Genomic DNA, 25581 nt, shown 5'->3' with positions numbered 1-25581 from the left:
GACCTACGATACAGTTTTACAACATTTACTACAAATTATAACTTGTATTTCTCTATTTTATCCAGCTTTGTATTATTTTAAAGTCCTGACCAATTCTCATATTTGTAAATCCGTCCTGACGGCAACATATCACCTTATGAAAGAGCTACGTAACACTGCGGTTTTACCTTGGACACATTCAAAAAATGCGTTGACATCCAGAGTGCTGTGCGGGGGTAAGGATGAATGGCACAGGACTTCACACTCCTTTAAATGTTTTCGTGAGGTCAGGTCACTGCGAACATGACGTTGCCTTGTATTTCAGGGGGCATGGACATTCACAATGCCTCTCTATTAAGGAGGAGGCTCTCAAAGTTGCCCCCTCTTATATATTTTCAGAAAGAGGCCGAATGTTTCATTTCCATGAATATGTGCTCTCACTGAATAAGTCTGATACAGAATAGTACTTTTTAATTTGTTTATTCAGTTTTCCTCCACCTTTTTTTTTTTTACCTGCATATTAATGACTGAACCAAGTTTTTTTATTACACAGAGTGCAAGCACCAGATTTACAATTGCCATCTGACATTAGGGAAATTAGGTTCTAATGGCTGTGATTTTGAAGAGTCTTTTTCTCTGTGTAATTTGTCTTGTATTATTTTCTCTTTTGAATATTATTGTTGGTCTCTTTACAGTTTTTTTTTGTTTGTTTGTTTAGTTTGTTTTTGTGAAAAAAGTACTTAAGTATGATCTGAAAATTATAGAGAAATTTCACATTTATTTTTGCCTACAGTGTTATAAGTAGAACCATCATGCTTTAGAACATTGGTAAGAATATTTTATGTCTCCCTGGCATTTATTTTATATAGTCTGTTAAGATGAAATATCTAAGACAATGAACAGCGTATATGACTTCAGTTTCTTGATACTTGAACCTTTTCATGTTGCTAATTAAACCTGACGACGTCTCTCGTTTTTACACCTTCATTTTATTTCTTACGATTTGTTCTCAGCAGAGACACGAAGTCACACTTTTGCTTGACGAATGAGACTCAACAGCCACTTCATCATGGAGACACAGCACAAGTGGCCATTTAGAGACATACACTGAGAAAATGGCTTTGGGAATAGCTATCTTTCCCACAGCGCCTGAACTCTTCTTTTTTTTTTTTTGTTGTTGTCTTTAGTGTTGCAGATATGATCAGTTGATTTTTGGCCAGTTGTCTCAGTGTTAGGAGGCATGGCTGGGGTTTGCATTGTATCTGTGATCTTACCAGATGAGGGAAGGAAATGGATATGTTGTTTTCTTTGTATCTACCTCCAGCCTGGAGAAGCAAACATACCGTGCATAGTGGTTCTCCTCACCTCTAGAGGCTGCATGCTAGTCTGGAACAAAGGCTCGGGCTCTCATGCAGTGTTTTACTGCAAATCAATATTTGTATGACTTCTTGACTTAGCCATATGGGAGATATTATTCCCGCCTTGAATAGTGTAATGAAATCAATACTTGAGCCTGTTGTTGACCAGGAAAATTACAGCATTTGTTGTCCGTTCAAACACTTAATTTATTTTCATATTTTCCTGACAAACGACCTGCCGTAGTTGTGTCTTCTCTCACTGGCCCGTTCGGTACAAAGATCCCGGTGTGTTGCCGTTCAGACGACCCTCCATTATGCCGGTTTTGCTTGTTTACACGAAGCCAAACATAGCAGGCTACGGCCGCTGGAGGCTCACTGCTGGAACAACGATGCCCCTCTTCCATTGCTTGTTTGTTGCTGTAAACACAAAAGCGAATTGTGTACATTTTTGCAGATATAAATGCCCCACCCAATATGTTGGCTCGAGTTCAACCTCACAGCATAATGATGATGGCTTTTCACATAAAGGAGTGTGCAGAGATAAAGAGGGAAGCGAAGGCCACTGCTGTGACTGCGGCTGTCTCCTCTTACTCACCAACATGTTTCTATAACTATGAGATTGTTGCATTATGAAGAACCAATAGCTCATATTGTGCTGTGACAATAATTGGCTACCTGTCTTGGCAAACCCTCGCAAAGTCCTTGCAAATCATTCCCATGAATTTCCTGTTGAGAATTGGGCAGAGACTGACTCACTCATTTGTGTGAAGTGGCGACATGCTGAAGGCTCAGTGGGATTTCTCTGTCAAGCTCCGGATCACGATTCAGTGGCGTTTCTGCTTCGCAGTCTGTGCTTCACTCCCATTCCACACATCACTGAAGACAGAAGTCTTACATTAAAGCATTTCACTTTCAAAAAAAAAATCATCACATCTCTCCTCAGTCTGGTGCACACGTGCAAGAGATGATTCCCTGATTAGGCTTTGAAAATTATTTCACATTTTGACACTTTGGATTTGAATACGCACGAGTTTTGAGCATGCAGGAAGGAACAAACACCAGGTGTTTCTCTGGACTCCTTAAATATCATATTCGTGACTGTAGCTTTAGCTGATGCTGAGAAATTAAGTGCAATGGAGTTTAAGGAAAAGGATATGCTTTGATTTCTGGCATTATGCCTCCTAAATCTTCTGCCAGGAGAAGCAGGGATGGGGAAAACGAATATGTGAGCGCCCTGCAACGACTCAGTCAGGTGGCTTTTATAAACACTGAGTGAAAAAATAAATCTTTAGATAGTGTTACTGAATATACTTAATATTCCTGCAGAGGACTGAAGATCAGCTTACCACAAACTAATTAAACATGCAAAACATCCAAAATACCTCATTCTTTTTTTATTATTGTTGATAGTCAGATAATTTGCCGCACAGTCTCCATCTGTCTGCACTGTGCCTTCGTGTTATTCAGTCAGCTTATTGCTGTCATGTGGTGCCTGCTTAATGCTCTGACTTTGGAAAGTGTCAGACATTTGATTGTCACAGGGTCACAGGTGCATGATTCATTAGCAGCTTACACTTTGAAATGTGTGTGGCAAGAGGTATAGCGTCTTATGAGTGAATCACAAGGCCAAGGATGCTATTATCTCAGTTCTTTGTGATAATGCAAATCACTCAGTATCCAGCCCTACAGTATAACCTTGCTCAACAGTGTGGGATTGGGGGGGGGTTGTAAATAAAAAAGAAAAACCTGTGTTATTGCTGCGCCTAGGCGAACAAGATGGCCAACAATCGTAATTCAATACCATCGTCTTAATCGCCTCATTTTAACTCCTCTCTAATGTCAATGATCGCACCGTTAGCAAGGCTTTCTCTGTTCCATATATCCCCAACAAGTAAGCCCGCAAACAACCTGTCAGTTCAACAGGGTCCTAGTAGAAAATGTGGATTCAAAACCCATCTGCACAGGGAGATGTTGCACTCTAGTGACCATAAAGATTTCATTCATAGAGGGTATATGCATGAAAAATGGTTGCTCTTTTGAGCAGGCGTGTATTGTGCTTTGCCCCTGTGTCACCGTTTGTCCTGAAAGAACCAGAAAATAATGTGTATGTTTGTCCTTTCTGCTTTTCTTTATCCAGCCGCCATCCAGGTGGAAATCACTCCGACGCAAGGAGAGATCAGCGTAGGAGAGTCCAAGTTTTTCCTCTGCGAAGGTAAGAGCGCATCCTGGGTCACAGCTTGATGGATGTGTCGTCTCATGTACGTACTGTACAATGCAGCAGTATTAATTGAGGTTATTTGAAGACAGTGACACAAGTCAGTTTAAATAATGACACTGCTGTACACGTGAATGTACCCTCATTAGGAGTTAAGTGTTAAAGAAATTCGAGACAAGACAAGGCGGTGCTTTAAAAAAGGATATCAGTTTATTCTGAGATCACAGTCAGGTAGGGAAGAGGGCTTTTGAGAGGTGGGAGAGAGGTGGGAGAGCGGCGCCGTCTGAAGAGATAACGAGAGAGAGGTCTTGTACTTTCACTGTGTTTTCAGTGTACTGTACATGTGCAGCTATCAGCTTGTCTGAAATCCAGGTGGTATATGCATTAGGTAAGTCAGATGTCTGACATTATAGAGCAATCTGTACATGGATAAATCCATGTCAGTCAGAGGTAAGATATTATAAAACTGTGTCTGGAGAGCCTGTAAATTAATGGTTTGTTTGATCCAAATTGATGTTCAAAGCACCACTCGAAAATCTGTATCATTATCTCTTAGCAGACCCAGTGTCCCCATCACGCCACAGAATATACTTAGAAGTTTTCTTTGGAATTTCTTCTTTGTACCTAAGAAATATATGTGAAAACTGTTCACAGTGAGGTCTAGTTCTGCCCGGCGCTGATCCGAGACAAAACAATCTCAGGTCGGCAAAGAATCTGCCGATGGACGCGGTTCATCTAGTTTGACCAGATCCCAAACGTGTCATGACCTCGTTGATTTTTCCCGTTGCTAAAAATAAGATGTGCTTTTAATCACAGCGCAGCGGAGATGAGTCATATCCAATGAGAGTGCAGCAGTAAACTGAGGGCGGGGAGTGGAGGAGGCAGCCGACACACAATCTCTGCACTAATGTGGACACTGTTTTTTCCAGATTACTTAATTAGATTTTTTTTTTTTATACAAATTTTGAGCTCCACAAGCTAAATTCTCTTCACCTCCATTTTATTGGAGTTGAGGCAGAAATCTCAGAAGCGGATGACTCAAAACCTGGAGCACTAAAACCAAAATGATCCACATGGCTGTATGTGTCATTAAAAATATACCGTATGTTTTCTATAGTTTAGATGAACTCACCCTTTAAAAGGTCCTTGTACTGAAATACTATAAAATTGGTTTGAACTGTTGACCTGTTGCTACATTACAACTTGCAGAGAAACGTCTGTGAAGAGCTCAGTGTCGTTGTGCATGTGGAATATGAAGCCTTGACTTTAAATTTCTTTTAAGCTGTAGCTTGAACTCCTAATTCCCTCATTGAAAAGAATGTCAAAATGCGTTTAGGACTCTTTGTGTTCCTCAACACATGAGAAGGCGTTAATGTTCTCAGCTTGCACTCGTGCTTATAAAAAATGAATGATGTGGGAAAGTTGTTTGATTTTTCTTTTAGAGAAATCTGCCTCCTACTGAATAATCCTATGTCCAACTGAGCAAAGAGAAACTATTTACAATTACAAATCTTTTATGTTGTAATTACCATATTTGGTCTGATGTTGAAAAGACAGCTACTGTAGGACGTTTGGGTTTTGATTTAACAATAATGTTTCCAAGATATTTACAACGAGAATTCTTTATGGAGTGTACATATTCTCTTTTTAGACTTGTAGAAGTAATAATGACTTGACTGATCATGAGAGCACAGAGTCTTGCTCAAACTTGTTGAAGTAATTGTTCTGTCATGATGTTTTTCTTTGCCTCATTCTCTTCTCATCTCCTGCTCTGCAGTGGTGGGAGATGCTAAAGACATAGACTGGTATGCCCCCAGCGGCGAGAAGATCTTTCCCAACAGGCCAGACATTTTTGTGAGCCGCAGTGATGAAAGCACGTCGACCCTCACCATATACCACGCCAATGTGGACAGCGCTGGCATCTACAAGTGTGTGGCGAAGAACGCGGACAAGGAGGCTCAGGCCACGGTCCAAGTGAAGATCTTCCGTAAGTCTCAGAGTCCTGGAGTCTGTCTCTGGTCGAATAATGCAGTCAGAGTGTCTTTAAAAGAAGCAAATCATTACCACAGCCAGATACAATCATATCATAAAAAATCATATCAAAATAACGTGTAGAGAAAGTATTCACATTGCTAGACCATGCACTTCATAAGCAATCTGCCTGTGAGATCCCCTGTAGGTTTTTGAATGAACAGTTTGCTTTGTGAAATTGCTGTTGACTCCTCGCAGTCATTTTGTCAGTTGTTTGAAGGCAGTACATTCAAATCGAAGCAAAGGTGGACACGGCCGGATGCAGCCGGGGTCAGGCTCAGAGTGTCCGAGCAACCAGCCAGTCAAAGCAAATCCACCTCACAGCATCCCACTCCGAGCCCTAACAGAGACAGCTTTCGAAAATTGCTAGCAAGATGCACATAAGAAGAAATGCAATTGGACATTGAGGTCCAAACTTCTGTCTTGAGGGAAAAAGTATTTCAGTTATTTATTTATTTATTTATTTATTTATTTATTTGTTCATTGGGAAACCAACTAGTGGATTTAGGGGAACTTCATTTTTAGGTACAGTTCTTTCTAACCGGCTTCCTTATTTCCTGTGGTGGCTGCTGCTTGGTGTCAAAACCAGCATTTTATTTTGAAATATGACAAATTACAGAGAGCGATGTGTGATTGTACAGGAAAATACTTTGCATATCTGGCCATAAAGACGAGCTAAAAATGTTTCAGGATATCACATCCTGCCTGTTTTCAGAAAATAAAAAGATAATTCTGTTGCAGCAGCAAATGCATTTTGTTAGAAATATAATGTCTCCTGGATTTGTTGCTGTTTTTTTTTTGTTTTTTTATCAGACAGTTGATAGTGGAGAAGGAGACAGGAAACAATCTGTTCCCTCTGTTTAGTTACTTAAACTCAGAAATAACAATGCGTACAACACATGCCAGAAAAAGGAAAAACACAGAGGAGACTACAAGCGAGTAAAACTTAGCTAGTGGAGAACACTTTAAGACAGTAAGTGTGTTTAAAACTGTCCATTGAATTAAAAAAAAAAAAAAAAAAGTAGAAGGGGTCAGTAAGGTCAAGCCCCAGACTAACTCAGGCATTAATGAGTCTGATGGATATGAGCACAAAGCTTGACATGCCCCGGCTTGGTCCTGAATATGAGTCACTTGTATCTGCGGCCAGAAGGTTAATGTCTGTATTGGTTGTGTAGTGTGTGTAGGTGTGTGTGTGTGTGTGGGGTATCTGAAGCTATTTGTAGTCCTTTCATAGTATAAAAACATAGCTCTTCCTGCAACACTGTCTCCTAGAAATTACATTTGTGTTCTACTACATGGTTTTACCATATAAATTCAAACGGAAACATAATTGCCACCTGGATTATGTCCACTGGCAACGTGTTTTTTTCCAGTCAGTATAATCCAGGAAGTAATTCATTTCCGTTTGAATCCATTTGAATGCAAAACCATTGAGGAGAATATAATGTCATTCCTTAGCTTAGCTTCCAATTTATCTTTAAAGACGTCGATCCCAGAATTATTCATGTATAGACATATGTTCAAAAGGCCTTAAATGTATACAGCAGATGAAAACGTGAAGTCATGCCATCATGTCTTCCAAGACAATTAAGTCCTCTTTGGTTAAATCTCCAAACAATTAATTAACACGTCCTCTTCAGACAAAAAACAGCTCTGTGTTAAAAAAAAAGAAAATGCAAAGGGTTTTGGCACAACCAGAGAAGTCCCATTTTCTTTTTTCACTGTGCTGTTGTCTGTCTCAGTGTGGACCTAGAGTCTTTGAGTTGTCTTTACCTCAGCTACCTTCCCACACCATCTGTGAATTCATCAAATTTAAACCAACAAAACTTTTATCAGAAAAGCAGAAGCTCAACCATATGGTGCATCATTACGCCGCTAATCAGCTATAAGATTTTTTTCATGCAGTATAAATTTACCACGAGAGTTTCCACCTCAGAAGTGTCAGTCTGAACATGGAGATATTTATAAACATGTATAACGTATGCGTTTGTCTCATTTCCCTACAGAGAAGATCACTTTCGAGAGCGCTCCGAGCCCACAGGAGTTCAGCGAAGGCGATGATGCCGACATCGTCTGCGATGTGGTCAGCTCGCCGCCGCCCACCATCATTTGGAAGCACAAGGGCTCCAAGATTCAATTTGCCAAAGACGGTGAGCCAGTCCAAATAAAACCGTTCCAATGCTTGTGCTTACTTTCGCACCTCCAACCCGCCATCGCATCCCCCACCCCCCCACCCCTGCACCTTCCTGCCAATGTTGTCTGCCAAGTCATGCTTTCCAATCAATTTGCCATACTCTTCATCATCTCCTTCTCCTGCCCATCATCTCCGAACAAAACCATGAATCATAGATGATGCATGAAGGAGGATGTTCACTTCCCCAAATAGAGAGAGAGAGAGAGAGAGAACCCCTCTGGAGGCTGAAATAATCAAAAGAAGGAAAAGGATGGAAGAGAAGAGCTAACAGTCTAATTTACAGTGTGTGACACTGCTAACAAATAAGAACAAGGCTAGCCAGTTTAATAAGAAGAATAATATTAACAATAATGAATTATGTTTTGTTGTCTAGCTGTCTGGCCGTTTCACAGTTGGGTGTATATCTGTCCTCATTACAGGGTTGCCATGTTTGCCCACTGTTGTAACTGTACTGTTGTAGGTAAATACCACCTCATTTACCACCTCACCACATTTCGGCTTGAAAGGAAGTGAAGGGTTAAAAAAAAAAAAGGTTTGCTCCTTTACAGAGGACAGACGCTGTAATCGGCTTCGATTTGTAGCCGTTATCATGGATTCTGACGGTGAGTCACTGTCACAGCGGGAAAAAAAACAAAACAAAACAAAAACATCAGAAGGTTCATAGAAACTTCTCTGCATCATAATCCTTTTTCTTTTCCTTCATTGTTGATCCCTATGTTCTAAACAATTGTTCCTTTGCCAGTAAACACGCTTTGGAGCTCCGAAGCGTGACACAGAACTAAGGTATTTAGCTCTGTTGTGGAGAAACTATGAAGGTTTCAAACATCCTGAACATACAAATAAACACAGTAGAAGTGAGTGGTGCCTCAGCAGTCGAGTGAGAGACGTCTCTATGGACATGTTTGATGAATTTTGTTTGCTGTTGTGACTCTGGATAAACCTTGGAAATCCAGTGTAACTGCTGTGAAACGGAGCTGACTACATCTGCTGAAAGGAGCAAATTACAAACTTCTCAGCGTGGGCCACATCTGCCAAGAAGATGATGAGGAGGACATAAATGGGTGTCGTAAATATATTCATCTACATGTTTTTTTGGGGTTTTTTTTGTGAATGATTTCATCTTACAAACTTCAGGCGGCCGGTAGCTACGCTCTTTGGAAGAGCATTGACGACAGCGGCCCAGAGCAGTTCTGCCTCAGAGAATTCAACTGAAACTAAAACAGTCCGATGTGTGAGAGCTGAGGTGGAGATGAGGCGAGAGACTGGGTTTTTGTTTTACACTTGGACTGGGCCTATTTTAACCTTACTGTAACCCCTCCCTTGGTGACCGCTGGAGAGCCTGCAGTCACCACAGTGTTGTGCTAAGACAGCCTTTATTCTTGGACGCTGGTCAAGGAATGTGTTTTTCACTGGAAAAACCACTAATTGTAACCGACACTGAAAACTGAAAACTGCTTATGTAATTTTCCTGGGGGCAGCAGCTGACCTGGCCATATACTCTTAACCATATACTGCATGTTTTATTGTCAAACCTCCCATCAGAGCTTTGTCATTGTGATATGTGTCAGTGGAGCATGGATTAAGAGCTGGTTCATAAAATTATCTTTCTGTTTAAATACCACACTAAGCCCCTCAAAGGTTTGACCTCAAATATCTTCTATTTCACTTTTACACTAGATGAATATTTGACTTTGCAATTCTGTGAATTGAACTTATTTTTCTCTTTATTTAAAGGCATAAAAACATAATGTTCGTGTACATTTTACCAAAGCAAAGTATTAGCATCTGAATGTGTCATTTTCAGCAGAATGTGCCCTTATAGCTGATGCTTTAACTCACTGTATAAGCAGCACTTAAATGGAGATGAAGCTAGTTTTAACTACTTTATATGTTGGTTAGTTTAATATATACCAGTATGTCATTTTTATAAGCTGACGGAAAAGTAGCAAAAATCTGAAATACCCAAGGAAAGTACAACTACCTCAAAATGTATTTAGATGCAGTAAATCTACTTCTTTACTCTCTGCGACTGGCAGACAGCTAGTTAAGGTGCAATTGTGTGCACAATAAAATGCACAAATCTTAAAAGTGATGGGAATGAAATGTTCATTATCCCCAGCCCACATCCTGTCTAGCATTCAGTGCATAATTATATGCATGCAAGTGATTTTATAGCACACAGGCTTTCTTTAGTTTGCACACTTTTAAATAGGCAGTGAAATTGAAATCTCATACACACTCACAAGCATGGAAATTGAACTGGCAGCACTGAACTGTCCTCAACAAAGGCTTCAAATGGCCTGTGAAAGTTACGCTTCAAAGGTACGCTCTAATTATCCACAATTTTATAATTCTGTGAGATTTAAAGTATACACTCTGGCAAATCACAAATTTCTGAGAAGTGCCTCAGTTGTCCAATTTGGGGACGTGTCGAGAACAAACAGCAAAGATGACTCAGTTCATTGTCTTAAGCCTCTTAAATAAAATGTGGTCAAGGCCCTGGTTTTTAATAAAGGCCCTAGAACTTTTCCCCAGAAATGTGTGAGAAACGACACCTGGTTTCAGTTAAGACAGCTCACTCTGTCCCTGTGTGTTTATGGCTGCTTTAATTGGAGTTGCAGCAGTTTGTCCGGCTCTATGATCATGTAAAACACAGCAGAAATACGTCTGGTGTGGTCATGCAGGGCTCTCTGTGTTCCTCCAGCCACATGCTTGATTGCCATGGATAAGTGGGACTTTTTAACCTGGCTCCAGTGTCCTGTCTGAGCACTTTAAGTGTTTCACTTTTAAACTGCAACTCTTGAAAAGTCAGATTTTCTATATCAAAGCAAATAATCATACTTAATTTCACACTTCAGTTACACACTTTTTGGCTTCTTAGATCTTAGATTTCTTAGATAATATTGAACTATTGAAAACAATCCTGCCCCTTTATTTGGAGGGTTTTTTAAATCATTTCTTCCTAATGTTAACTTGTTATGGAAAGTAACATAATTTACTTGGAAATAAATCACTGAACATAACAACACAGAACCTAATATACTTTATATTCTTAATCCATACAGGCCACACTGACAAAATTACATCTCCTCTTTTGCTGTTTCAGTGTGATCTTAATCATCTCGAAAACCATATGTGGTAAGTTATTGTGCTCTGTTTGCCTTTTCTGTTTTAGTGCGATTCAAGATCATGGATAATGGCCACCTGCAGATCCGCGGCATCAAGAAGACGGATGAGGGCATGTACAACTGTGAAGCCCGTGTCATGGCCAGGGGAGAAATTGACTTCAGGATGATCAAGGTCGTTGTTAATGGTAAGCACTATATTTCTGTCACTTTTCTCTCCTGGCCTGTCCTGTTGTTTAAAAATGAGCTCAACACATGAGGGTGCAGTGGAAGCGACGCTCAGCTCGTCTGTCCAACTGTTTGGTCTAGACCAAGAGACCCAAACAGCTACATGCCAGATTATTGTGGAATATGGTGTAGATATTCATGGTCAGCAGAGCGTGGGTTCGTAATGATTTTGTTGACTCCTTTAGCGTCACTCTCACGACAGTCAGTCAGATCTGCATACACTTCATCATCTCTTAACGATGATAAAAGCCCACAACTTAAATGTTTTGGTTCACTCTCCATGGCCAACTCTGCACACCACCTGCTCATCAGTGTCAGTCAGACACAGTGAGTGTGCAGCTGGAGAACGTAGTGAGGCGATTAGCAGCTAAAGAATGATATATTTGGCTCAGGAGATGAGAGTAAAGACCAAAGACAGAGCTGAAGGAATGAGAAAATTTGACTTACATTCATGGTGTGAACTCAACCCCAACTGCAAATGAATGATAATGTTGCTCCGCAGATGCTGGATGTGTAAATAAGCAACTGTCTGCTTGTTTCCCTTTCCACCAAGTGGCCGGAGAAACAGTCATTGCAGGTTTAAATCTGTGTATCTAAATAGAGCAGGGGTCTCCAACAGGTGGCTCGCGGGCTACCAGTAGCTCACCCAAAGGAGATTATGGTCTGTACAAACCGTGGACGCAAAGTTCAAACTTTAAGCAACTCAATTTCACTCAGTAAATCTGCTCCAAACGCAGCTAAATTTTTTTCAGGTTTGACTGAACTATGACTCAGATTTTTTACATAAAAACTTACATTGATGTGAGTTTCAGATGTTTTTGGTACAAAATGTGAGTTTTGGATATTGATCGTTGTGGACTTGGTAAACTATCATATTCACCCGATTTTGGTTTGCAGATCAGTTTGAGTGTTTTGATACAATATATGAATAAATATAACCAGTAATATAAGACATGAGGCGTTCTCAGCCCCTCTTATTGTGTCAAAGAAGCTCTCAGAGGAAAATAAAAAGAAATGAAATTCAGTCTCTTCAAAATAACTTTTTAGACACTTGTTATGTTTACTTAATATTTATCTAGTATCATCCTCTTTTTTTTTTCTATCTCTGTTTCAGTGCTTCCCACCATCCGTGCCAGGCAGTCAGAGGTCAACGCCACCGCAGACACTGGTAGCTCTGCTTTGTTGGCTTGTGATGCGGACGGCTTCCCTGAACCCACTGTCACCTGGGCACAGTACGTCCTCCGCTGCTGTTCTCAGCCTGTTTTGATAAGTAGGATCATAAGCAGGTTTTTCTCTCAGATCTACCCTGGATCAGAAGCAGGAGTAGATCTGAGCTGTCACAAAAATTAAGCCTTTCGTTTTATTCTCAACATCTTATTCTTTTTTTTTTTCTCAACCTCAAAGGGGGAACATCACTAAGTAAATCAAAGATGTGAAGAAGAATGAATTACAAAAAAAAAGAAAAGATATATACCTGGTGCTGAGTTAACCTTCCCATGTCACCGCACCCAGAACTTCAAAGACAAAGTAGCCGCAACTACTGAGAGCTTTCGTCAGTGCAGTACAACTGATCTTAACAGGACAACATTTTCTTCCCCTGAGTTAATCAGCCAGGCAGGTAAAGGCAGCCGGATAATGATGGTGATGATGCAAGACAAAATGATTAATGCACTAGACACTAGAGCTCAACACCACATGTGCTAGTACTGTACTTGGTCCCATATGTACCAGTACTGTTACAATTGTAATAGTATAGCTGACCTTTGCAGGAGTGATGTGATATCACTGGTCTCCCTGAAGCTTCTTTCTTAAGAAGTTAGAATATTCAAGGAACTCACAGTTCACATTTACAGTTCAGTTCAGGAATTTATAAACAATCCTGCTCGCTTTTTTAAAAAAAAAATCTTTTGCAGGAAAGGGTTTATTTACCATCAGTGACACCTCTGTAAGGGTGAGGCTTTGCCCCTTCAGTAACAGGATGTAGCGTACAGCCTGAGTTTGTATGTATGGCTGAACCAGAGGGCTTTGTTGTGACCAGGTGGACAGTTTTCGGGGGCGTTGCTGGGTTGTTGCTGCCCTCTGTCTCCAGCTGCAGGACACAACGACAATGTGCTGACACACTTAGGACATGACAGCGAATGCAGTGAGCACACACTGATGTGCGAAGATGTGCAGTCATGGAAGCGGTCCATTATGTAACTGTTGGACTGCACGCATGTGACCTCCACCATACTGAATACACAATGAGACATATTCTCTGACGTCCGTGAGATTTTTCCCTGCAGTGCAGACGCTGACTGATGGAATGAAGTGTTCGCACAAAGAATAGATATACTCATTTCTCTTCTTCTTTTTTTTTTAATTATATATATTGATTTTATCTAGTGAAGAGGTTGTTCTCAGTTCAGTCTCTGTGTGCCCCAGTATTTCAAGGCAACACCTCAGTATAAACACACACACACACATAAAAAAAAAAAAACTATTGTAAGTCTGAGTCTCCTGCAAATCAACTGGAAGGAACAAAGTTTTGAATTGACTTGTGGTTTTATATTAAATCTGAGTCATGTTGTTTGGGTAGAAAAAATGCTATTTTGTGCTGGAAGACTTCTTATAAAAACCTACCACTAACCACAGTGGCTGGCTTCATCACTTGCTTCCCTGAACTAAAAATATACAGTTTTCTTTTCTTTTCTTTTCTTTTTTTTTTTTAATATACACAAATCAAGTTGTGCTCCAAACAGAGGGGCACCTCAACACCATCTAGAAGTGCAAATTGTTTCAGGTTTAGCTGTTATCCGCCAGGGCTGGCCGCTTTCATGCCTGTTTATAAATTGAGCCTTCTCATCAAGTCTGAGGTGAAACGATGTAAACCCTCCTGCTCGCAGCCCGACTGGCCAAACTGTTTGTTGAAAGTGATTACCGCTCCCTGTTAAAGAATTGCATATGCACAACATACATCTCAGGGAGCTAGTGTTAAAAAACACAGAGGGCATGACTATGAATTTGTGTTGCCTTGCCTACAAATTGTAGTGTGAGAGAAACGATGAGATTTACACGTATTTAAATTTGCATGACTATAACAAGGGGCAAAAAGGGGCTTTGATGAGCATTATTAGGAGGGTTTCCACTCTGCACATGCTGTTTAAATTGCATACCATTTTCGTCTTGTTAGTGCGGTTAATGAGCTGTAGTGGTTGCACCAGCGTCTTGTAAATTCAAACTTGGCCTGGCTATGAAAAGATTTATTTGTCAAGTTAACGCGAGTCCTTTACGTAGAGCTTAGTTGTTACTGAATGTTTATACATTAAAAACTGTGAGCTGGAAGTGCGAGATGGTTGAATATAGCTCAACAAGTAGAATAGAAATCCGCTCTTCCATTACAAAAGGGAAAAAAAAACAATATATATTAAAGAAAAAATGGCAGTGGAGATGAAAAATAAGCAAAATAACATATTTGAGTTTATTTGGTTACTTTGGGTTAAAAGCATTTGGATGTGTAGCTGCAGCAGCGTCTCTGTTTACAGAGCTGAGTGAATTCTAGTTGGATAATGGTGTTTCTTTGGATATTTACACATTACTGAGGGTGTCGCTGAACTCCAAAATAATCCACTCCTAATCATTCCATGGTGTTTTAGAGTGGTGCTTCTTCCTCTAACAAATGGTGTTTGGCAGAGTGCAAACACACTCAAAGTGAATTAGCTGAAGGTGATGTAGTCTGGCGCAAAAACAAGAGTCAGCAAAGGTTAAAAATGAGAAACCTGCTGCATTTTCTACATTGCTAAAAAAAAAAAAAAAAAGGGATGGGGATAGGTGTCTGGATGAAAGATCTGTTAGAATCTAAAGTTAAAAAAAATGTTGATATTTTACCTTCCTGGAACTAACTTCAAAACAGAAGCAGAAGGAGTGAGGACCAAAATGCTCCGCACCGAAAGTAGGAGACGCCATTAGCTGATAGAGCATCCGTCACTTTATCCAGGGTGAATTGGTGATGCACCAATAACCAACATTTATTTCTCTCCAAACAGCTGTTTGTTCAGTGTACTTTAATCTTGATGATACATCACTCACCACTGTCACGCTGCAGCACCACTGGAGTGCAGAGGAATCATTAAATAAGGCTTTTTTTTTTTTTTGTAGAGATGTGATTGAATAAGACTATTGAACGCCCCGCTCACAGCTGTCTTCCGTGCAACAAAACTTGCGTGCGATGGTGGATGTTGAGGCGGAGGGAGAGGCAGTTCCTGTCCAGAAGATAGTTAAGACAGACAGTGAGGTTGTTGAGAGGACAGATGGGTGAGGCAGTGGAAAAGCAGAGGGGTAAAGCTCTATTTGTTCTGGTTTCCTAGGGCTGCTGACAAGGCTGTCATTCACTGTCTGCCTGCAAAATGCTTCGGGAAGGCTGCTACTCAGGCATACAGTTAATTCTCCACAAACAGGATTCTAACCTCCGGCAAAGTTCTGGTTCTCGAGAGTAAAAGGGTGTTAAAAAGTGGGGAAAAAAACAAAACATGCATCATCATCAAACTGGTGCATGGCCTCCTTAAAAATACAGATGTAAGGGCGAAAGGAGAGCTGAGGCAAACAAAAACTGTGGAAATATTGGAGGTGTTCTCAGAGGCACACAGTACAGGACAGCTTTGTGGTCTCCCGGCCCTTTTTTTTTTTGTGTGTGCCCACTGCTCTCGGCCTCAGGTGAAACTCCGAGCAGATCGTTGTCAGTGAGTAAAGAAATGTATCTGCAGGCCGCTCAAGTAGGCGAACGCTTGTGATGTGAACTCCACCATGTCTTTTTCTTCTTTTTCTCCCTCTGCTACAGTAACAACATTGTCCTTGAATCGGGCGATAAGTACAGCCTGAACGAGGATGGTTCAGAATTAGTAATAAAAGATGTCAAGAAAGTGGATGAAGGAGATTACACTTGCATCGCCAAGAACAAGGCGGGAGAGAAAGCCGAGGAAGTCAGCCTGAACGTGTTCGGTAAGAGAATAACTGCATTCGCTTGCGATGGCGTGAAGAACGCTGTGGCTCTTTTTCTTCCTCTCTGGCCTTTTCTTTTGTAGTTATTGACATTTGCTGTACACTCCTCTACAGCTATTCCAGTGTCTGTGTGCAGGGTTACACAGCGTGAAGCATACAGTTTAAAGAAAAGCATGTCCTATTGAAAACTAATTAAGCCAACCCTTAGGACATTCAAAGATATCACACTAGAGTCTCTCCTCACGAGGAAATTTGCACCAGCCTTACATAATAATGTGCTCGCAGCTCTATTATATATCAATGGGGTATGAAACCACAACTCTAATGAAGCCTGTATGTATATTTTACTATGGTAACAGCTATTTAAACACGCACTAATCAGTGTTTTTGGGTCAAATGACAACATGAAAGGTGTCACTCACGCTGATGAAAACCACAGAGAATGTTCAGCTGACTCTGCAGCAGCTCTGCCGAGCTCTTTTAGCCTCTTTTAGCTGATTGTTTTGATTTTACAGCCCACAAACTCCACACTACCACCTGACAGACAACAGACAGACAAAGTTAGCAACTATGTGCTAACGTTGCACCAGGTCTGGAGGTGTAATCACGGTAATTGTTATTAAAGTTTGTGTGGTCATATTGCTCCGTTGCCACCAAGTAGCAAGAAACAAAGGGCAGTGATGTAACAAAAGACACTGATAGCAAGTAGCATGCTAGCAGTGAGCTTCAACAAGGAAAAGCTTTTGTGTGTGTGTGTGCTGATAGGTATACACGTGTGTAGGGAGTCATGTGTCAGTAATGCTTTGGGGTCTTTTTCCTAGTGCAACCCAAGATTACCTACCTGAATAACCAGACTGCCTCCGAGTTTGACGATCAAGTCACCCTGACCTGTGAGGCCTCGGGCGACCCCACACCCACCATCTCCTGGAGCTTTGACGACAAGGTGTTCACTGAAGGAGAGCAGGTACTGACTTTTTGTTTTTGTTTCTTTTCTTTTTTTCCTAATTTGGACAAAGGCACTTTCCACTTAATCAAACATACACAAGGGTATTTGCCAAAAAGATGAATCTTCATGTCCTCATGTAAAAGCCATTATGCCATGAAGAAACACTACTCGATGCTCTGCTGAGTCTTGGCTAGTACTGAATTCCACTCTCGACATCATTAAATAACAACAGAAGTCCTTCAAGCAGACAAGTATCTTTGGGAGTGCAGGCACTCAAGAGAGGAAGGTCAAAGCGCCCTTTAGTACTAGCTCACTTAGGAAAAGAAAAACTTATAATTATATAATTTGTGCAAGAAATTTCAAATATTTTATGTTGTTCAGTTTATGTTTCTATTAACTTTTCTATGGTGAATGTCTTCACTTTATTAGCAGCAAAATGCAAAGCATTCATCCATATTTATGTACACACACATTATTCCCAAATAAGTAACATCTAACATTTTTAATTTAATCCTAAAGGCTTCAGTTTGCCAAAAGCTTGAAAAAACTCCTATATCCTCCAAGATTATGTGAGCCAGCTGCCCATAATGACCTGCGCTATTTTTGGCAATACGGAGCCGACTTTGCAGACCCCGGTAAACAACTGTACGTGGGTGGACTCCGCGAGGAGTTGCCGTTATTGACAAACCTCTGCTAAATTGTCATTTATTTCAGAGAACCGCAGTATGACTCTAATCCATCACCGAGCTAACACATCCACTGATATTGACATTAATATGTTTGAACTATTTAATCACTGCATTTTCTCATTCAGTCTGGAAATGATTTCAGTTAACTTTGTTCCCGGCCCTTCTCATCTCAGATCATTAACAGCCAATCACTTCAAACTGCTCACTGCGCTTCTCACACCAAACCTCTTACCAAATTGCATTGCCACCTGAATGTGTTCTTTGTACAGTCAAGCTTGGATTCTACCATCTCTTTAAACTTTTGATAGCCTTCTTCACTACTGTTGGAATTGCATTAATGATTTTGTACTTTTCCATCACCATTGCTGGAGGCGAGAGGGTGCAGATTGGCATAAAACCAATTTCCAGGCAGTACCATGCCGTGATACTCCTCCCAAACGTTGTTAAGAGTAGATGTAACACTCTACTTTGCTCCCTATTAATCATTAGTATTTAAAATGGAAAATTATATTGAAATGACTATGAAAAGGGCCCAAAATTCACAGAAAATTGGTTGAAAATGAGTTGTGGAAATGATTTCAGCGAAGCTAGTTTAATTATTGCTGTGTTACAAGCCAGAAGGCCTGAGTCACCCTCTATCTCAAAATCAGATTGTTTTGAGTTCAGTTATGCTACTCGGGCAGAATGCTGTGATAATCCACTCTCCAAAATGAGTGGGCACTTTTTCTCTCTGTGAACACGATAAAAGAGTGAGAAGAGTGAAGTCTTTGCGCATAAAGCCAAGCAAGGGGTTATACATCTTTGTCATGCGTAAGTGTATATGCTCATTTTATTCCTCATGTCCTTCAGGAGCGCAGGAGATAACACTGGATTAAAGCGTTGGCTATAGAACATGGTAAAAGGCTCCTCAAGATGTGCGAGCCATGAATACCATCCTGTGCATTTTCTCCGTTACAGTGGTCTCAGCATGTTGGCAGTTGCCAGCCTGACGAGAGGATCTCATCCCGAGTCTATTGTTGTGCTCTTATCAGCTCATTAAAATGGTATAATTTTGAGAAATCCATCTTAACGGTCTATTCTGACAACATGCATCATGTGAGCAGTAGATGGATTAGTCACTTCAGAGAGGTAATTTTCAGCTGTGAATGCAGTAAACAGTATTAAGATAATTACCTTGCTGCCTCTAGCAGGTTTGTGGATTCAGGAAGAACATTTCATACGTTTCTTTGCGCTTCAGCTGGCATTAGAAGTAATAATACATCTTGATATTATTTCTGATCATAATGGAAGTTAGGTACTGTGAGTTCCCCCCTTGCCTGAGTCCTGGACTGGTCCTGGACCTTGGAGGATTTGCTTCTGGGCCACAAGGACATGATATGATTTGGCAATTAAAGCTATTAAATAATAACATAACTTTATACACTACGCGATTTTGGCTATAATGACTTTCAATGTGGCTGAGTCAGTGCTGCATTTTTAATCACTCCCTGAAATGCCCAATATATAAATTTTTTAATCAAGTAAGCCGTTGTACGTGAGGTAAACCAGCCTGTTATCACTTCTCAGCATTGAACAGAACATGAAATATCTGCAAGGCCTCTAGCTAACGTACTAAGTACTACGAAGTACAGAGAAAACAAAGTTTTGACTCCTAGTTTCAGTTTTATGCTCTGCCTCTCTCTGGCTCTTGTTTTCTTGTGCGCTGTCTCATTACAAAGTTGTCAGTATAAAAAGCCGTTATCAAACACTGTTGTTATGCAGTGTTATAAATGATGCATGCATGTAACAATAGGTGTACTATTCTTGGAGACGCATGCAGTAAATGCAGTGAAAGCACCTGTCCTGCCGGGTCCCACAGGACACCAAGGGACTCAGTTACACAATATTCAGGCCATACTGGCCTACTTTGCTTCACAGCTGTGTCCAGCTGTATTCAGCTCGTGCAGTGTAACAAACCACGTTGTAAAGATGTCATGTAAGACCATTTTAACATTGAATATATCACAGTGAACTCTTGCTAGTTGGATTGGAAATCTGAATTCTCCATAATAATAGGGGTTAATAAGGCTGGCATTATTATGTGTATTTCTTATTGTCAGTAAATCCCATGAAAAGACCAAAACCAACATGTTAAGTCTTTGTTTAAAGAGCTTGGCCCTGTCGTTTTGCTGATTTATCCTTTAGTCAAGGCCAATAAGTAACAAGATGAATCATCCATCCATATAAAAAAAGCTGCACTGGCAGTCTAATAGTTATAGCCTTTCCAATTTGAAATTATAACCCATAATGCATTTGTAGTGAAGATATCACATGTTCCTCTACTTGATTAAGAGACGATTTCATTGAAATTTGTGTCATCACTTGATAGGTTGCCAGGGAAACTGGGAAGATGAGGTGAAAGTGAGAGGGATATGAGATTCAAACTCTATGCTGCATCTGTATCAATATTTCAATATTTCACATAGTGCAAAGAGTAGCAGTGGTTGTTGTTGTTATTATTATTTATTAACTCGAACAGTGGTTCCCAACCTATGGGCCACTTGCCCACTTGTTGGTATTTCAAGTGGGCAATCATAGACAAAGGATTCCTCATATTAAAGCCACTATCACTGTGATACACGACTTTGATGATGTTGCCACTGGACACAATTGTTCAGTCGCTTCAGTTCAGTCCTGAATTTTAAATTGTTGTCATATAGAACATATTATTTGGCCTCCGTATTATTATGGGGTCAGATATGGGCCGCCAACATTTTTGGCAGTATACGCCATAGCATGGCAAGTCCTCAAACTACTCAGATTGTTTACAATGAACAGTCAAATATGTGAAACAGAAAAAACATTTCAAGCTGAATTAATAACTGAATTATTTTAGTGACTGTGCAAAAAAAAAAAAAAAAACTTGGACTATACACAAAACCTCTGAGCAGGGATGGATGAAATCAGGAATTTCCAGCCTGCGGGGGGAATTACTTTTACCTGACTGTGCAGCACGGCCTAAAGCAGCCTTGTGAAGCCGGGTGTTGTGCCAAAAGTAGAAACGCATGCAAGAAGTGTTTCTCCCGGTGGAATGTCTCCACCGCCAGTTTCATGCCAGGAAAAAGGAAACATAATGGCGTTGCCGTGGTAAACATTTCACAGAGTTATAGAGACTGGCAGTAGCGGCTCATGGTATATGTCTGCTACACCAGATTCATACTCTGGTTAAACATTCTCTTTTCACTTGAGGGCCAAACAGGACACACCTTTTTATTTTTCAACAATTGAGGAGGCTCAACGAATAATAAGATCATCCATCTGATACAAACTGAGTGTTCGACTCCTCCACGGTTCTGCCGGAGGATTCTCAGAGGAGAATTATACATTTGAATCAGTTAAGGTGTCCCTCGTTTCTCCTATTAACTGTGCCATTTATCACTGTCAGTTAGTGGAAGCATCCACATGGCACGGTGTATTCATGGCTGCATTGCAAATTACAGAATCTGAATATTGCCCGGTGCAACTCACAGTTGTCACCAAGTATCTTCTTCTGTTCGCGGGGCTGTCATCATCCCTCTCCTCCCTGTCCGCCGCTGTCAGGTCAATTTTGATTTAATGCTGCTGTAATCAGAAAATACCGCCGATCATTTGGCAATGGCTGTTACTAATTTTCATCGGATCGTCATTCATCATTGGTCCATTCTGTGTGTTTGCCATGCTCCGTCCTCTGTTCACGCTATGCTCTTACATCTTACCAGCTACAGACTACAAGAGCAAAGAGCGCTGACATAATCATAATGATGTACAATGACAGAGCGGCCATTTTACTGGCGGCTGCTGCCTCTTTTGAAAGTGCACGTCTTGTAAAAAGAAAAGTGGATGGTATCGTTGTATCATCTCCTCAGAGCGGATTTCAGTGTTTCCACTTTTTCTTTTTACACTATAAGATTACAATTATCTGAATGTACTTGTTATTAACAAAAGAAGAAGTGGTGCGCGCCACTGTTCTGTACATAAATGAACGAGTTAATCAAAACATAGAATGCCAAGATGAGAAGGGCACTGATTAGAAAAACAGTCCCCAGATAGCAGTAATGCCTCACTCGTAATTAGTTTCTGTGCCCTTTTTTTTCCTTAGTGTGCCTCCAAATTCTCTCTTATTACAGTACATTAATTAATAAGTGAGTGAGAGGCCTTCGTGCTGCTTCAGGAGAAAATGCTCCAGTTTGGCATTTTGTGCAGCTCTGTAAATTCCCTTACCACGGTTGAACTGCCAAGTCAGAAATCCTGACCTCGGTTTAACAGTCTGTTTCACCTTATTATAAAACCTCGAACTTAACGATGTCAGATGTTTAGTTTTGTTTGTTTTCAATATTTTACAAATACAAGGTGGTAGAAAAATCATATCAGTCTTCATCAGTGTTTCTGCTCGTTGTGTAAAGATCTACGTTTTCAGCCCCTTAACTATGAACCATGTATTTTTCACTGCTGCACTTTCCAAAGCATGTTACGCTGTTGTGAAATGTTCACATGTGCTATCCTAACTTTCAGGCATTACACAGACTTGACAAGTGAGTTGGATAATCCATGACGGTAAGCATTGAGGTGCTTTCCCAAAGTAGCAGTTGCCACCGCTGTCGCTGCCTGGCAGCATCGGCGTTCTCTTTTCTGAACTGGCAGCATCGAGGCGTAATGCTGTGGCAGTGGCTCCTGGCCACATCCAATCCTACCAGCCTGCACACAGCAGTCTGCTGCTATCCGCTATCCACCTGGTATAATCTCATCATACAGCTGAACTCAGTGGGTTGTACCTTTTTAAAATGGGAGAAATGGTTAGCAGTATGGCACCGATAACATAGCAAATTTTTTTTCCAGCAAGAATGACAAACATTGTTTAATGTCTCATACACATGTTGCACCTGTACAGTTTTCTTTTCATAAATACGTCTGTTCTCCGGCGATGAAGGTCAGATAACTCAGGTACTGTAGATCCAGCTCCGGAGCCGCAGGGTGGCGAGCTGGAAAAAGTTGAACCATCAAGAACTCAGATAGGAGCGGCAGCCACCCTCCCCCTCCTCTCTGCTGCCCCTGCTCCTGACCTCTTATGCCACCATGTTTATAATGAACAAAGAAAGGCGGCGGCGGCCGTGGTGGCGGATCACTGTGTGAAAGCACCTTTATATCTGCATTCGTTTTAAATCAAAGTTACATTACTGTTGCATGGTCGGTTATTTTAGCATTGACAATATATCATAATTCACCATGATGGATTACCCGACTCATTTGGCAATAATTTCAAAGGCACTGCAAGTTTCCCTGGCATCTGAAAATGGAGGTACCTGGAAGGCAGAAAAATGCACTCTGATATTTCCAGGAAATGATTAGCAGCAATGTAGTGAATATGTTTTTGTAGCTAATGGGCTGAAACTTTCAAATTCACCGGTGTGGTCCTTCAAACAATAAAATCAATTGCACATCTCCTGCAGGTAACTCCGGTCTGCAGTCACTCTGTGTGGGTCCTTTACAAAAGCTTACTGTGCTGCCCTGTGTTGCTGTTTGTCTTTGCTTCCCCTGTGTTTGTCCGTTCTAGGCTTCTTGGACGCGACCAGACAAATACGAGGTATGGCTACTAGATATTGTAGCCTGACTCTAGTTGTAGTAGCTCGACCTTCCACAGTAGACCACCCTTTTTATTGCAGAGCAGAAGTGTTGTCATTAAGCCCGCATTTAACGTGCACTACATTTAGTTGTGCAAATATGTAGACCATTAGACACGTAGTACAGTACATTAAATCCATTTAGTTCCAGTACACATTTAGATTTGCCCTATTTACTTGTCCCTGTTTATTTTTGTCGATGAATTCCATCTTGAGATGCAGAGACAGTCGCATATCTCAAAGTAGATGTTCCACTTTTCTGGCCACATAGCACGCTGTTTATTTCCTGCTGCATGGTCTGGTTAGTTCTCGGACTCTGCTTGATTCAGGGAGGAAACAAATTCCTGCATCGGTTTGTTGGTAGGCCAGCAGCTGTGCAACTTCACATGGAAAACACTGTCTGCTCTGCTGTGGGCCGGGCACGGCTCTAACTCACCGAGCTTTACTAAATCTTAACAGAGTGGTTTTGAATGGTGTAGCCTGCTGTCATGACCAAGGAGTCTGCGTGTTTCTACTTCACCCACACACTACAGCAGCTGACCGCTTCACTCAGAAGCAGAGTCAAAACACCTGGGGCCTCATTTATAAAATGGTCTTACGGGGTCAGGTGATGCTCTTGACTCAAGATAGTCTTGGTTTTATTTGCCCAGGCTTTCAGATATCCCTCTCTGAGATTTCTGTGTCCAGCCTCAAACACACTGGAGGATGAGATTCTGTTTGTGGTTTGCTTATTTCAGGTGCAGGATCATGATTCAGTTTCGTCTCTTTAAACACTAGTAACAGCAAATTTTTTTTTTTAAGCATCCAACTATGGGAAATGATAACAAACATTTTTTCTTAATTATAAATCCAGAAAACACATTAATACACGAAGCCCCTGCTGTTAGTGTTTGACTGGAAGGAAACATACAGACTCCTCTTGGCCTACACAAAATAAGAACCACTGCCTCTAGAAAGAACTGACACAATATAACAAGCTAACTTCACTCATTGTCTCTCACACACACACACACACACACACACGTGAAAATTAGAAATGACTACTTTTGTGAATTTATTTTGATTATTGCATCACATGAGTCTTTTCAAGGCATCCCAGCATGCAACCAGTGAGTGAACCATCACCTGGATTTCATGTTGTGTAATTTATGGCTCAGCTGCAGCATATTTATTATTATGTGATGGTTTTATTATGGTTTTTTGTTAGCTTCCTGTTGCAGTCATAATTCCATTTAGTAGCCGTTACTTGACACTGCTGGCTATAAAATCTGCACCAAAAAAAATTTACTTTTTCTAATTACTTGTAGATGCTTTCGTTGTTTCGTGATGCTGTTTTCCCTGTAGGGTTCTTTCTTGATTTTTGTAGACACCCAGCTCTTAGTAGAAGTAAAGTGTAGCTTTTTTTCACTGTAGCTGAATGCATTTAGTCAGTAGATGGTTGCTAGTAGAGAACAGTGTTTGTAGTGTAATATCCTCAACAGTTTGCTGTTTCCGTCCGTTCCAATTTTGCTCACCGCTTCCTCTAAAACTGCTTGTTCCTACAGGGTGATGGCAGTTAGAGTGAGAGAATAAAATCCACCTGATACAGTCGCTTCTGTTATAAAAGTCCTGAAGACAGGAATATCACAAAACTTACTCGTCTCATGATCTATGAGATGTCTTCAAATATTCTGTATCTCAAGATATTATCAGTCAATAGTTCTGCAGCAGCAGTAAAGACAGAAATATAACTGGTAAATATTTTGATGTAGCTCACTATAGAAAATCAGCCATTGATTAATGCACTTCTAATTGCATGGCATGGATTAAACTAATCAATAGTCATTAATAAGAGTTTGTGCTTGTATGGGATGAACTCTTTGGCTTAACTCGGCTGTGATGGGCGTAAATCATAGGCTGTTAACGAGCAGGCGTTAAATGATTATTCAGGACGATGAATGTAACCTGAAAGGTAATATTTCGCTGAATAGAACTGCTAAGTTTTTACATTGTGTCTTTATGTCATCAATAAGTGCACTTCACAAAGCAACCTGGCACTTAAACCAGATCGGGGTCTGATTATAATAACCTGCCTGCTGAATGCCATTGATTTTTTTTAGCAATGCTGAATAGATCATTCGGGCAACACTTGTCATAAAGTCTGGAAAGAGAACATGACCTTCTTGTATTCATGTATATGTTTGTACTCAAGTGCGTCTGTGAT

At 40.7% G+C, this 25581-nt stretch overlaps 1 protein-coding gene across 11 annotated transcripts in view; it reads left to right on the top strand.

Annotated features, from left to right (window-relative positions):
* Positions 1-25581, top strand: part of ncam1a (neural cell adhesion molecule 1a) — a 257551-nt gene that overhangs the window by 175667 nt on the left and 56303 nt on the right. For 6 of the 11 annotated variants that reach the window (XM_056398208.1, XM_056398210.1, XM_056398207.1 and 3 more), the window contains 8 exons: positions 3475-3549; positions 5330-5539; positions 7590-7733; positions 10953-11090; positions 12245-12362; positions 15947-16107; positions 16929-17071; positions 23312-23341. In XM_056398208.1, the coding sequence (XP_056254183.1) occupies positions 3475-3549; positions 5330-5539; positions 7590-7733; positions 10953-11090; positions 12245-12362; positions 15947-16107; positions 16929-17071; positions 23312-23341 (1019 nt within the window). The remainder of the gene's footprint in view (positions 1-3474; positions 3550-5329; positions 5540-7589; positions 7734-10952; positions 11091-12244; positions 12363-15946; positions 16108-16928; positions 17072-23311; positions 23342-25581) is intronic. The other 5 variants (XM_056398209.1, XM_056398211.1, XM_056398218.1 and 2 more) reach the window with 1 other exon arrangement.

Source organism: Seriola aureovittata, chromosome 15, assembly GCF_021018895.1.
Source record: "Seriola aureovittata isolate HTS-2021-v1 ecotype China chromosome 15, ASM2101889v1, whole genome shotgun sequence".
NCBI lineage: Eukaryota > Metazoa > Chordata > Actinopteri > Carangiformes > Carangidae > Seriola > Seriola aureovittata.
This window is presented reverse-complemented; position numbering and strand designations above follow the sequence as displayed.